Here is a 13936-nt window from a genome sequence, read left to right on the forward strand (position 1 = left end):
ATTATTACAACAAGGCAGTGTTATTATGAGCAGTGCCAAATACAATTCTGTGCTATTACTGCATAGCATGTTAACTGCTGTGTGTCCCTCTCCCCCCTCCTCCATCTTATTGTGAGTGTCTCTGGCCTGGAATTGTGTGTTTCCTGTGGAGCTCTATACTACATCTGTTGTCGTGGTCTCATCAACCTGCCCAGGCCTCCTGCAGTTATCCACTCCTACCTGAATGAACAATTTTACAACCTGCCTATGATTCCTCTTACATTTTCGAAACTGTCATGTAACATCATCAGTTTGTATCATAAGATTCCACATGTACACTTTCGTCAGATATGTGTATCTATGACAGATGTATGTTTATCTTGCTGTTCTCTTCTCTCTTTCTTCTGTCTCTACCTGTCTGGCCTTAGGTAGATGGGTCCCTCCATATGAGCTGGGTTCTGCTCAAGGTTTCTTCCTGTTAAAAGGGAGTTTTTACTTGCCTCCGTCACCTTCAGGCTTGCTCTGGGGTTTTCAGGCCGGATTTCAGACCGGATGTTGTAAAGCGCCTTGAGACAATTTGTATTGTTATTGACGCTGTATAAATAAATTGAATTGAATGTTGAAGCGGAAAGTTATTGCTTCACTCTATTCCAGACAAATCACTGCATACAAACTAAGCTTTGCATGTGAGCAGTGACTTATTCTCAGAACGACGATGCCAAGTGGTGACTGCTTTTGAGAGGAAAGGAAAGGATATTTTTATACCTTTGATCCTCTGCAAATCTTTTTCCTACAAGACTGATTCACAGTCATCACGATGTCACTTCCTGTTTTTATAGCAGCAAATGAAAGTAAAATAGACACTTGAACATACTTTGGCCCAAGTCCCATCCACCTAAATGGAGGAGGTGGAGCTTGTGACATATACTGCAGCCGGCCACAGGGGGGAGCTCCACATCCCTTGGCATCACTTTTGAGGAGTTGTCATGGAGTTCACTTTTTTACAGTCTGTGATCTGGACCAAAAAGCTGCACTTGAACACACCACAAAGACTACAGCCAACAGCCAGCTGCACCAGCATGGAAGGCAATAATTCTTCATACCAATAGGAAGTAGTCTGTATTCATAATTTAAAAGGGGAAACAGGAAAAGCTACTATTAGGTGGGACGCTAGGAGGCTGGGAGAGCTACAAACCTGGCATCTCCTGAATCATGCTGATCAGATGGTCAACACTTTATTTATTCTAGGTGATCATGTTGTTTTGTTTGTTTAGATTGGATGAAGATGTAAAACTAGATGAGCCTTCTGTGTGCCCTTTTTAAACTTTGTAGTTTTGTTCACTTCCGTTCATCTTCTAAACTGAACAGCGAACTCAGTCTGCTGAAGATTCAACACGCTGAATCTGCTCATACTGATAATACTGGCCGACTTCACCGCCTTGAGCGTTTAAAATCTGTTTAAATGGTGTAATATCGCCACCATCTACATTTTTCTGCCTCAAAACATGATTCAGATTCGTTCACAACTTCAGGAACGTATTAATGGAAGGTAAGAAGTAGCGCTCATTTTGCAAAAACAGAACACCGCCCAGGTTAGGGGGAAAAGCTCTGGTCGTTAACAGACCAGTCATGTGAGGTCAAGGTGGACAAAACCCACAGATGTTACTCATAAAACCCTAAAGTCACCCACCAGTCATTTAGAACCGAAGAATCCACTTGTAATGTTTTCCTCCTCAGGGACTACAGGAAAAGCTAGGCATGAATTAATATGAAACATCCATTATTTGTCTAGGCAAGACTGCAAAGCTTAGAAACCACAGAATTATATTTCAATGCTACAAAGCTGAGCAGAGAGAAGAGGGAAAAATACCCTGACATGAAAGAAAAGGGGAACATGAATGGATAAAGAGGCTAATGTTTGTAGGAAGAGATGTTAAGTGGCAAGCCTGTCTCAGAGAAATTACACTATTGCCACTCTTATTTATTTATCCCCCCCCATGTCACTGAGGCTGTATAGACCAGAATTTTGTTTATTTACTTTGAATGAGGTGCTAATTTTTTCCATCAACAGGGGGAGGTTGGGGTGGTTGCCAGGGTACAAAGCACATGACTGTCACACTAGAGATCAGGATTCACATCCAGACTCCCATCTGTGGTTCAGGAGACAGATGCACTTTGGTTAAGGTTAGTGGAAAAATGGTGTCTCAAGTCACTACGGCCTTTCTGGGTATTAAAATTACAATCTTACTACAAAAAATCTGCCATTAGAGAAGCAAGACGTTTAGATTCTGTTATCATGTCTGATTTATAAGATATTGACTGTTACATGATGCACAGTACAAACAGTTAACAGCGATTAAGGATTTCGTTGAGAAGCATACGTCACATAATCCACTGTTCTGAGTGGTTGTAGGACTATCCAGTTGTGTGCAGAGGTTTTTTTTTAATTTTCCCCTGGAATGAAATCCAAATGGCGTGTTACTGTATTAAGATTTCCACATCATGTTGACAGAAAACACAATCCAACCAGCATTACTGTTCATCAAACACAGTTTCTGGAAGTTTAAAAGCAAGTAGTACTGATGTGAAGAATTTTAAGAAGGCTACTCTCAGCCATGACTTCACTGTAAACAGCTGCATGAGTGCATTATCCGTCTGAGGACCTTTGGGGAGGAGTCTGACTGCTTGACAGCTGGCTAAATAGGATCTTAACCCACTTAAGACGTGTGTGTGTGTGTGTGTGTGTGTGTGTGTGTGTGTGTGTGTGTGTGTGTGTGTCTTTCCGAGTAGAAACTCATGACTCAGCATTGGGTGTGTGAGTAAGTGTGGTAAGTTACTCCCTCTCTTCTCTCACAGTTCAACCCTTCGTAAAGAGAATTTCCCAAGCTGTGTCAGATTCATAAAATGCGAGACATTATGAAAATTTTTGCTTTGCAATATCACTGTAATCACTTGCTAAAACATTAGGTACACTAATGAATGCATTCTAATGTAACAGTCCTGTACTAAATCCTGGCTTCACGACTGTTCTAATGTTCAGTTTATGATGGAACGGCATCACAAAGGTGGTAATTCAACTTGATGATCATTAGAAAGGATGCAGTTTGTGGATCTCTTAAACCGGATTGAATTAAAAGTGTTTCTTATTTTGCCAACCTCACTGACGAAAACACAGGAACACGTCATTACAAAACAATGCAATTCAACGGTATTACAAATCACAGCCTCCAAAATGAAAACACAGCTCTCTCGATTACTTTAACCCATTTAGGCCTAAAACGCCTGCTAAAAAAGGCCTTTTTATGCCTAAATACTCTTCTGTAAACCCCCTCTCAAAACCTGAGGTTTTTCAAAATATGTCAACGCTTACTAAAACCTTAATTTCTCAGGCTCTGTAGCAGATAAAAACATGAGATAAAAAGCATTTGAGAGCTTACTTCTTTGGCTTTCAACTTGACTGACTTGCTAGGGCATAATCCCAATGAAAATCAGTAAAGATCTATTTTTTCAATTACTTCGTCAATATCACTTCCTTCACTTGAGTCAGCCATGACGGATCGCTAGCACGGTGTTTAAAATTTTCGACCAAGACATACTCCACGTGTAGGTTTATTTTGACCAATCACAAAGCGTTTTATTAGTCACATGAGTTTAAAAAAAATCCCTAAGCATCTCTGTCACTCACCCCAAGAATATTTCAGCCAATCACAGTGCATATAATTGGCCATGTGCCTCGAAAAAGACGACAACGCTCAAAATGACACAGACGCGTTTGCCGGCCTTAATGGTAACTACGCATAGATGCATGATCCGATCTTAAAGGTAAACACGCACAGATGCGTGATCCGGTCTGAACGGGTTAAACCAATGCTGAATACCATAACCTCCATGAAGACAAGATTTAGTGCCAGGCTGTTATATTACAATGAATTATTTTTCTTTTGTGTACCTAATGAAGTGGCAAGTGAATGTATGTTTTGGATAAAGTAATTTTGCATTGGATAATGACACTGACAAAGACATCAGCTGCCCAAAAACACCTTCTGTACAGATGTTTGACCCCCTCCCCAGCATCACCTGAGAAGGGGTCAAAGGTCACCAATCAGGAATCAATGAACATCTTAAGAAAGCTCAACATCCAACAATCACCACCTGCATGTGCGTGCAAATCCTCCTCCATCCCTGGAATTAACACAAATGACTTCTACATTTTCCAGAGCAACGCCAACACAATACTCAATTTTCAGTACTAACACCCAAGTTCTTCAATAAAGAATTCAGGAACTACCTAATCAAAAAAATAACCAAACCTCTAATGAATCTGGCCATTTGTGTTCGGTTTTGGTGCTATTTTCCATCCACTATGTTTTGGACACATTTCTGGTAGTACCAAACAAGACTATAGAAATTTACCAATATAATATTAATAGAAAACAGAAAAGTATTCAAAGTTTGAACTTATTTAGTAGTAATCCATGATAACATCGCCAAAAATGCATTCTGGGATACCCAGCTGTCTCAAGTCCTGACACATCCTTGATAAAACATCCTTGGGGCTGGAGCATATCCGGGTATTTGCATTGCATTTGGTTAGATGTCACTCTGAACTGTAACAGTACTTGGGAAGCAAATAAAGACATCTCTCAAGAACACATACTGATAAATGGTAAATGAGTCCACACTCCACATGAGTTTACACTAGTGGTGATCCAGCAACCAGCTACAATGCATTTTCAATGGAAGCCAGCAATATGGGTCAAGCTGACGCCAGACGGATGAAACGTCCGAGACATCCAAGTTGAGCTGGCTTCAACTTTTTTGGGCACTCCACTGACACGCTGACGCGTCAGCCAATCATAGATGACGTCAACAAGCACTTGAGCAACACTTCGTCTGCAACTCTTGGCCTTTTCAGACCTTCCATTGAGATCCAATCTAGGCTGATCTGATCGCAACCAGCTTTAGGTACCTGTGTGTTCAGAGCTGGCATTAACATGCGTCTCCAGATCCAATCTGAGTTTCACGGTCTGTAGGTAAATAAAGCCAGACATCATCTGGGGTGCAGTAGACTGTTTTGACAGCTTCTCCCTCTAATGGATCTCTGCCACTGCTCCAGAACCAAGAACAGTGGTGTTTTATGTGTGTGGGTCATGACTTGGCACACGCGTTAAGTTGTTATTTCTCCATCTCCATCCTGATGTTAGATAGCCTTGAACAAAACTCAGATAACTCCAACCCTGGAAGTTTTCATGTGCAACGAAATCTGCATCAACATGACCACATCATGTCCTCACAATAAATACTTTCATTAATAAATTCTTACTTAGATTTATTTATGTTTTAGTTAACGAATACAAGGACACAATATTTTAAAAGGCTGTCAATACTAATGAACAAACATCTCGAACTGTGCTTTTTTCTTTTCAGGTGATCATTTATAATAGTGGTTGGGTGTTTCTTTTCTGAATGAATGAGGCAAAACTCTGCTGATGCAGGAGCACCCCTGCTGAGTATAGGCGGTCTTTAATGCAACTCAGGACGCATTGCTTTCACACTACCAAAGGAATGCAGACACATGCAACCCAGACCACCTCCAAATATGGTCAGAAATGTGTCCTGGGGGTGTTCACACCTGTCTTTTATGTGATCGTATCACCCAGATCGGATCTTAATGCAAGGTCTGAACAGACCCTCTAGAACTAATGGTTGCCATGCTGACCATGTTGAAGCCTGTGTTACTAATCTAGCAGATTAAAGCAAGGTTTTACATGGGCATCTACATCGTAGGTATGACACAGGTCAACACCTATAGTGTAGCCTAATAAGCACCACCCTAGTAATAACACACATATAACTAAGATACTTGCACATGCTAACTTGTGTGGCAGGCAATGCAACATACTTAAACTACCATGTGCACTAGGGGTGTGCATCTCTCCAATATAAGACGATTCGATACGTATCTAGATACATGGGGTACGAAACGATTCAGGAAGGATACATTTTAAAAACAACCGATTCGATTCGATTCGGTAGGATTTGATCCGATCCGATCCGATCCGGTACGATTCGGTACGATTCAGTGCAATATGATGTAATCCGATGAGTCTGTGCAAATTCTCATTTGTCCAGGTCAAAGGCATCTCTAGGCAATTGAATCAGGTCAACTGGACTTGGTTTTTGTCTGTGAAGACGTTTCGCTCCTTATCCAAGTGGCTTCATCAGTTCGAGAGACTAGCAGGCAAGTCTGACTAGCCCGCAGACACAGACAAAAACCAAGTCCAGTTGACCTGATTCAACTGCCGAGAGAGTAATCCGATATAGTTCCTTGTTTAAAGTAGACATTTTACATTATGAATGTTCCTAAATCAATCCTAAAAATGTGATATTGTTTACCTTCATAGTGATAAGTTTAATAGAGTCTCGCGAGATTTTTGCGGGAAAGAGAGAGAGAAAGAGAATAAGCAAGCGGGGCTTCTAGCTGTATTGCTGATATACCGTAAATTCCGGACTATAAGCCGCTACTTTTGTCACTTGCTTTGGACCCTGCGGTTTATACAACGAATTATGGATTTTTACAGCTAACGGTCACCAGGGGCGCACTATCATGGAAGCGCAGGAGCGAGACAGACAGTTCGCGCCAGGTAACTAGAACAAAACAAACCAAGTGAGCCCAAATGCAGTACGAGAGCTGCTTTTAAGTTAAAGGCGATCGATCTGGCTGACTTTTCTGGTATAGTAGGCTGGTTATTTTGATACAGTAAACGGCCGTGTTACTGCACCGTGGTAGAAGAAACTCTTACGGTAATTAAACATTAAAACACCAGCGGCTTGGGTGCGGTTTATAGTCGGGTGCGGCTTATATGGAACAATCTGTAGTTTCCCCAAAATTTAGCTGGTGCGGCTTATATTCAGGTGCGCCTTATAGTCTGGAAATTACGGTAATAACCCGATTCATAACTTTGTAATCGGGCCATCGACCGGTTCGTGGTACATTTAGATCGGTCCAGGGGCTTGTGTATCGATGCACTCACATCTTTTAAATCAAAACCGATTTCCGATTCATATCGGTAATTTGTTACATCCCTAATGTGCACCATCTGATACCAGTTAAGGCTTGTGGGAAATTTCATGAGTTTGCAAGAATTTGGTCAACAGCTCCAACTGTTTATCCTGTGACGGTGCTGGATGCATGTCTGGGGTTATATTTGTCAAAGTATTTCAGTCTGGACCAAAGTGTTAGTTCTACTGGAAATAAAGAGTGCATTATTATGTTTGTACCATGGTTACAAGACATACAAACACAACCTATGTTAGAATACTCTTAGCAGCTTAGTTAGCTCTTTAAAGCATCAATACTGTTGCCATGGTTACCTGCAATACCTTGTGAACAAATCTGGAGTTGTGCTTTCTCTGTCCAGGAATATGTTTTAAAAGGAACATTTGCCAAAGAATCAGAACTAAGCATTTTCCATGGTCATACAGTAGGAAACCGCATAATGAGCACATCCATAAGCGTTCTCTGTCATTAATGGTAAAATCTAAGGGAACGCACAAGCTGCATGCTGTTAAACACAGGGTGGAGATCGACAGACACACACACACACACACACACACACACGCATACACAGAGGCAGCTTTTTAAAGTTATCGTCCATTCCTCTCCCTGCTTTCTGAAGAACTGGAGCTGACTGACACACCTCAGAACAAGTTTAACCACGGACAAACACAGATAACTAACAAGAAGCAACAACTGACAAGATTCAGACTGATCTGATTAAATCTTGGCATTCTTAACAACATTTATCTAAAGCAAAACACAAAGTCAGCAAGTTATACAAGTGTTTACAATTGTCCTTTAGAGTGTTTCAGGGATGTCCCAATCAAATCTTTTTGCTCCCCAATATGAGTCTCGATCTAATCTTAAATGTCTTAAATGTCCTCCCCTGAAGATTCCAAAAGGCTTTTCTTGTCTTCCTTGTATTCTCCAACTGTATTAAGTCCATTAAACAGGACTGTCAAAGTTAATGTGGGGGTTAAGTTAAGGGGGTTTGGTGGTCATGTTGTTAGTATTGAACAGAGATCTTTTACCGCCACCACCAAACACCAACATGTTTTACCAATTACTATCTGAGTGACTTCATTTTGAAGAGTAAAGTACTTCCACACAGCAGCATGTATGTATTGTAATTATGGCTGCAACGACTACTTAAATACGCCAATTGCATAAACTACCTTGACACATCAGATAGTTTACTAAAAAAGACCTTATCTGAACGTCTAAAGTGAAGACATTCAGTAAACATATAAGACAGATGCTTGAAAGACATTTTTTGTCGTGCAGTGGAGCAGTGTCTCAAACCTGCCAAAATCCCGAAAGGAGACAAAGTAGCTGTACATTTAATCAAACTGAAACGACTCCCAACTGTGACTGAGCCGCTGAATAGTTTGACTATTATGCTGTATTAATTCTGATGGTTGATTGGTGGTCACAGCCTTAGGGGTCGTTGTTGTGCATCATCAGTTGTTTTTGAGAAAAGAACTCAACAGAGACCCGTGAGCAGATGCTAACCGGGTTGCTAATCGCTAGCATGTCAGCACAGAAAACAAACATACTCTTTGTGCACTAATTAGTGACAGAATACTGTCAAACATCTCAATTCATTACACTCAATTAATCTGAACTTTTGCTGAACAGTATAATTTGGCTTCATTCATGGACATCGTGTTTAAATATTGCATCATTATATCTGAATAACATTTATAAGGAAAACTTCAGGTATATGTAATGCTACAATCAACTACTCAGAAAATAGTTGATACTTTCATTTAAAAAAATAATCTTTTAGTCGCAAAGCCTTAAAGCACTTTAGGGCAACATACCAAGTCAACAGTTGTCCATTGGCTGTAGTCTTTGTTTGTGTTCAAGTGCAACGTTTTGGTACAGAAACCAGCAACGTCACAGTCAACCTTTGTTGCCTACTTCGTTTGCTGAATCTTCCTGCCTGTCCCGCTTGAACTGCTCTGTCATGACTTCATACGTCACTATGTCTTCCCAGCTTGTCGACCGTGTCATTCTCCCACCACCCTTGCTTTTTTGCAGCGTCTCTGTCCCGTTTGTTATCTGTGTTTATATCTAGATAATTGCTATTGAGTGGACTCCCTCATCGAGAAGCAGGAAGAGAGGAAGAAAACAGAAACAGCGAGACATAAACCCTCTACAACTCATTAAACTATATATATATAAATAAAGTCTGCAGATATGATGCATGGTTACTGTAAAGCAGGGAATTTGATGCACACGCATACAGAAGCAAAGAGAGAGAAATGTCTGGGATATTAACTTACTACCAAGCCATTACAGTTTCCCAGAGCCCAAAGTGACATCTTTAAATTGCTTGTTTTTTCTCGACAGTAGACAGAAGAAAACACTGACACAGACAGATACAACTTACAATTTTGAGCGTCAGCACAGAAATGGACAAAAACCTAGTCATGCGAAACCATCCAAAAACGTGAGAGCTAAGTCAGGCCTTATAGCTGATGAGTGGCTGCCAGCAATTTGAATCTAAGACATATGATGACAGAGAAGAGCTGGACAAAAGCAAAGCCGGATGAAAGATGTTCCCAGTCAAGGTAAAGGGGTAGTACTTTCTAAACTCTGCACACTGGCCCCTGAACACGTTTAGTTTGCAGTTTGTGGCCGACAATAATAAGGATGCAGCAGCCAGAGAGATTTTAGACTTTGTTGTCTATTTTAGAAGAAGAAAATGAAAAGGAATCTCCATGATGCTTTTGATTCATAAGGAGATAAATTTGTTTGATCTTTGGCCCTGAGGTGAAAATTTTCAAGACCAACCCACTGTATCCATTCTAACCCTGAGATAATAGAACGCAACCAACTGTAGTATTAATGCTCCAAGGTTTCCCTTTGATACATCAAACATGCTTTTGAATGGTAAAATATACTGAATGATGCCAATAGATGTTGCTGATATTGATGATAATAACTGAACTGTTGTGCAAGTTTCCTGGCTATAAACATATCACTAAGCGTGAATGTGACTAGCTTCAGATTTACAACATTTTTTACCTTCAGAGAACCTTGAAGGTCTACAAAAACACCGTCTATATTGGAAGAAATATGAATATCTACTTCTAGGTTTTGCAATACCTCTCTGCATTGAAGTAACTACAACAACACAAATTGATTTTCTGCAATGTCCAAAGTCAGTAAAAATGTTTTTAAATCTCACCAAGGACTTCACTAAATGATTTGCATCAGATTAACACCTTCTAATACACAAGTACATGACAGTATTTAACAGCTCCACAAAGAGGAACACATAATGACACCCGGGAACTTGCAGCATTTAGGTGAGTGATTACCTCAGGGAAGCTCGCTTCAGGAGTGCTGCTCCTGTCATATTTATGCCGACTTATTCTTCCCGTCAAGGAGGAATTCTGTGGCTAGCCTCGACCTGCACACTACTGCTGCAAGGAAACACTCACACACTGCCAGTCTGGTTTTTTCCTAGCTGTTTGGAGAGTCTTGGTCTTGGGAAAAGGCACTGAGGGAGGCAGAGCAGCAGAATCATTTCACTCCGACGGCGTTTAATATCTGTAAAGATTCTTGTTCATCCAGGTCTTGGTACAAACAAAGGCAAATGGACTTGCTGAGCTTTTATGAAGACATTTCATCCATGTGGCTTCTTCAGGTCTAAATGACTGGTGGGGAGTTTAGGTTTATATTGGCAAAGTCTGTGGGTGTTGTTCACCTGTAACCTAACGCAATGCATGTTAATATAAAGCAATTCACCAGTCACTGTCTGGCAAACAGTTGGTCACTAGACCCCCACCACAAATGTGTATCGACGCAAGTGTTGTTGGTATACTGACGTCACAGCTCTCTATTTGAAAAGAAAATACCATCGGCACTCTGACTGGGTTCACCCAACGCTCGTAGTGGTAGGAACCAAAGTGCTGGACCATGTTTCCTCACGGTAAACATTTGAGGAACTGTAACAAACAGATGTAAATGGGGGCATTTGTTTTCACAGAGGGAATTGGCAGAGAATGAACAAAGGAAATACAGCAGAGGAACTAGGCTATTAAAGGCTTATCAAAGTTGTGTTTCAAAGTTATTTTTTCCGTCGCATCCCTCTCTGTTGGGAATTTCCTGAAGGCCATTTTAATAAGTTGCTATTAAGGCCAATTACTGTGCCCAGTGGGAGGCAAGCTGAGGTAAGAGTCTGTGTATGCCAGCCCAGTCAAGGTCCAGTCGCCTGTATAACTTGACAACATTGTGTGACACCTCTGGCTGCCACATTCTGCTCCGAGGAGTGTGTCCCGTTCAGCGCCACCCTGGAAAGTCTACCCACACCACTGTGTGATGTTTCATCTTCCAGCGCCTCTGTCCGACTCACTCTCAGCATTTCCACTTCACCCTGTGTACACACTTATCACAGTCTATGTTTGGAACCGTCAGCGACAACATTAGCTATATTTAGGACGCCTAAAAGAGAGGGTTTTGTAGATTAAAATAACAGATGATGAAGGATGCAGCTACTATTACCTCCAAATTCTTTTCCAGAGTGATACATGACACAGTGTTTGGGAAATTTTTGAATTTTCTAACGCTGTGATTTTCTGGTGTGATTAAAAAAAGGTTTGTGGAACTCAACAGTGTCCTAGCTCTTCTTTCTGTCATATACTTTATTGGTGGGATCCAAAGTCGTTTCTTTGCGGAAAAACTTTTGGGAGACTATCATTCTTTGCCTCAATCATTATGGCCAAGTCAGCGATAGAAACCAATGAATAAGAAAATTATTTTTGTTGACAGTATATGTTGATAATGATGAATCTTTAGAGGCGCACACACAAGATATAAGCAGCAATCTGGCAACAAAACTAATTTGAAATGTACCAAGATAAGAAATAAAGAGTTGCCCCGAACATTTACACACTGTCCAGTATTTTGACTCGTACAACCAAATTTCCAAATAGGGCAGCAACAGCACTGACAATGGTTCCTTTTCAAATGAAGCTGTGGCAGCAATAAAAGCAAGCTATGTCAATACACGAGCAATATTTTTATATTCTGCTTGTTTATCTTGGAAACATTTGAAGAGGCAACTATACAACAGGGTTACCTGGGCAACCAGAGACTGCAAAAAGAGATGGGTGATGAGCCAGTTGCTTTATTGATATGGACATTTCCTTATTGCATGTTACAATCTGGTTGTGAACAGCCCCTACTTATGCGAGGTTCAGGTGAACAACACCCACAGACGATCCTAATATAAACCTAAATTTACCATCAGTGACAGAGGGGTCCTCAAGAAAAGCGCAGCAAGTCCTGCTGTCTTTATTTTAACTTTATCTTTAGGTGATGCCACGTCCATGGCATGCAAGAACTGCGTTTGTTTTGGAAGTCTGGCCTTTAAGCTGAACGAAAACAGGGCCACGACCCATTTCAGGTCCAAGTGCAGCTTCATTACGAGCACATCCTCCCCACTAATGGTATGTGACACCATGCAAAAAAAAAAAAAAAAAAAAGGAACAAGGAAAGAAATTCAGCCTGAAAGCTTTTCCACTGAGTTATTGACCAACAGTCCAGGCACTTAGTGGTGAGCATGACAAACATCAACAATTACCCCTCTGTGTGCAGCGTAGGGCCATTTTATCACTCTGAAAAATGAGCCCAAGAGTGTTTGAAAGGGACAACACCTCTCATTCATTGTGTACACACACACAGAGGCAGGGTTTGTCCAGGCTGCTGCACTTGACACTCCTTGATATGCTCCAACTTAGCTGCTGCTAACCACCTAGCAAGCTAGCTGCCACTGTTTAAAGCAGCAACACGAAAAACATAATTCAATTTTACCAACGAATGTGGTAAACACAAGAAAGGGGAACAGGGGGTTACCAGAAACAACATCGTTTCCCACGGGGAGCTCTGACTCCACTGAGCAGAATGCCAATTAGTTAGCTAGGTAAGCTAGTGTTAGCCTAAGTTGCTGGAAAGCCTGTGGAATAACTGCCAAACATTAGCAAACAAGCCGAAAAGATAACTTAGAAACATTATGCTGGCTCATAAAAAAACGAGAGTCGCTGTTAAGGCTTAGACGTATTGGTTCGTGGTGTAAATTATTTAGCTTTAGTGATTGCTAAACTCAGCCGGCTAGATGTCCGATAATGGATGCTTGCCAGTTAAAGTTTTGATCCAGCTCTCGGGAGTCCCTAAGGAGTCGCTAGTCGCAGCTAGCCCCCCACAGCTGGGTGACGCCGGGGGTTCAGCCGCGTCCACCGGGGAGAGGGTTAGCAGCGGGGCACGCACTCACCGTAGGGTCGGGCCGATACAGTTGGTGTCTGTGCTCTCGATTTCCCGCAAGATGCGTTCGTGTTCGGCGGCTGCCTCCACACTCGCCATCCTGCATGTTGCTCCGGACGGTTCCGAGCTGAGCTGAGCTGAGTGAGCTGAGCTGTGCGGACAGCGCCGTGCGTCATGCAGGAGGAACTTGAAGGGGGTTGGCTCGATGTCTTATCGGAGCAGCCCGAGTGAGCGGGGTTTCCTCCACCCTGTCAAGAGCGACGCCGCTGTTCTGATGATTCCAGTTTTAACCTATTTAACAGGGTATATGGAGAATCAAATGTGTACTTAAATTAATACATCCTGTGAATTAAATTCATTAAATCGAAACATGTATTTATTTATTTATTTAGGTATTATTTATGAAGATGACGACTCAGGAAGACATTCAGCAGCACGCACATAAAAAGTAAACTCCCTTCCAGTCTAGTTCAATTTACCCAAAATATAAAGTGGGAAGTGGGAAGTTACTGTCGTCTCATGAATATTTATTTTTTGTAAGTTGCTTCCAGTAACGGTTACTTCCTTGTAGTTTTTCAAAATAAAACGGCAGTAGAACTCTGCCTGCACTCATTTCAGCTTACC

General features: G+C 41.4%; 1 protein-coding gene across 3 annotated transcripts in view; it reads right to left on the reverse strand.

Moving 5' to 3' along the window:
• Nucleotides 1-13670, reverse strand: part of exoc6b (exocyst complex component 6B) — a 111319-nt gene extending 97649 nt beyond the window's left edge. For 2 of the 3 annotated variants that reach the window (XR_014699168.1, XM_084548408.1), the window contains exon 1: nt 13323-13670. Coding sequence is in view for 2 of the 3 variants with exons in the window: in XM_084548408.1 (XP_084404534.1) it covers nt 13323-13411 (89 nt within the window). In the remaining variant the exon portion in view is untranslated. The remainder of the gene's footprint in view (nt 1-13322) is intronic. The other variant, XM_084548407.1, reaches the window with a different exon arrangement.
• Nucleotides 13671-13936: the final 266 nt, after the last annotated feature.

This window comes from Chelon labrosus, assembly GCF_963514085.1.
Source record: "Chelon labrosus genome assembly, chromosome: 1".
Classification (NCBI taxonomy): domain Eukaryota; kingdom Metazoa; phylum Chordata; class Actinopteri; order Mugiliformes; family Mugilidae; genus Chelon; species Chelon labrosus.